At 37.1% G+C, this 1320-nt stretch overlaps 1 protein-coding gene across 1 annotated transcript; it reads right to left on the bottom strand.

Moving 5' to 3' along the window:
- Nucleotides 1-232: 232 nt before the first annotated feature.
- LOC113367378 (cuticle protein 16.5-like) lies at nucleotides 233-895 on the bottom strand. Its single transcript, XM_026608990.1, has 2 exons — nucleotides 884-895; nucleotides 233-802 (listed from the first exon to the last, which is right to left on the bottom strand). Exons 1-2 carry the CDS (start codon nucleotides 893-895, stop codon nucleotides 233-235), a joined length of 582 nt encoding a protein of 193 aa, XP_026464775.1.
- Nucleotides 896-1320: the final 425 nt, after the last annotated feature.

Here is a 1320-nt window from a genome sequence, read left to right as displayed (position 1 = left end):
ACACACACACGCGCACACACACACACATACTTCCATTCTGTCCAAGGTATGCAAGGTCCAAATGTTCAGAAACTTCTGAAACGTAAGATATATAAAAATTTTCATTTTCGATTTTTTTGCGATTACTACAACTTGCCCTACGGAAAGTTAATAACATTTTTATGTGTTTTGGTATAAATAATTTATTTAAATTAATTATCTAAACATGTTCATAAACTGGTATAATATTTATTTACCAAGCTGGAGCAGAGTATGACAAAGGAGCGTAGGATTTAGCCAAAAGTGGGGCGGAGTAGTGAAGTGGAGCAGCGTAGGAAGCGTGGGAGAGAACTGGTGCGGAATAAGACAATGGAGCTACGGCTTTGGCAAGGAGTGGAGCAGGTGCGGCGTAGTGTGCGGAGTAGGAGAGTGGTGCGGCATATGACTTGGCTACGTATGAAGCAGGAGCAAAGTGAGCTGGTGCTGAGTAGGCCAAGGGAGCGACGGTCTTGGTCACCAATGGAGCAGAGTAGTGTGCAGCAGGAGCGTAGTGAGAGTAACCGTAGTGAGATGGTGCGTAGTGAGATGAGTAAGACAGAGGAGCTACGGTCTTGGTCACCAATGGAGCAGCTGCGTAGCTGTGCAGGGCTGGCGCAGTGTAGGCTGGTGCGGCGTAGGCCAAAGGAGCTACAGTCTTAGCCACTAAAGGAGCGTGGGCAGCGTAGCTGTGTAGGGCAGGTGCGGCGTAGGCGGATGAGTACAATCCTGCGGATCCTAGGTATCCTGCTCTGGCAACTGCCAACAAGGCGGTGAATACGACCAACTAAAATTAACAAGTAAATTTGTGAATAAAAAAAGCAAATTTTTGGTTATGAATTACTTATTATATTTCTTTATATCTTACCTTGAATGCCATTTCGTTTCGTTTACTTGAGATATGCGACGAAGAAGTGTGCTGTGATGAACATCAAACACGTTTGTCTTATATATGTTACCGAGTGCGATATCGATCATAATTTACGCAATCACACGCAAAAATAGATATGGAAAGGGATATCGATTTTAAATTTATTAAATTTATCATTTGTTTTATATATATATATATATATATATATATATATATGTATATATATATATATATATAAAGTCGAAATAAACAAAATTAATATATATATTTATATATACATATATATATATATATATATATATATATATATATATATATATATATGTATGTATGTGTGTGTATGTACGTGTACAGTAATAAATTGAGATGTAAAATAAATTCCGAGTATTTTATTTTATATATATATATATATATATATATATATATATGTATGT

This window comes from Ctenocephalides felis, unplaced genomic scaffold, assembly GCF_003426905.1.
Source record: "Ctenocephalides felis isolate EL2017-DRISC unplaced genomic scaffold, ASM342690v1 CF-g0.4_SCAFFOLD_01170, whole genome shotgun sequence".
Classification (NCBI taxonomy): domain Eukaryota; kingdom Metazoa; phylum Arthropoda; class Insecta; order Siphonaptera; family Pulicidae; genus Ctenocephalides; species Ctenocephalides felis.
Note: the sequence above shows the minus strand (reverse complement) of the source record. Positions and strands in the feature narration are given on the sequence as shown.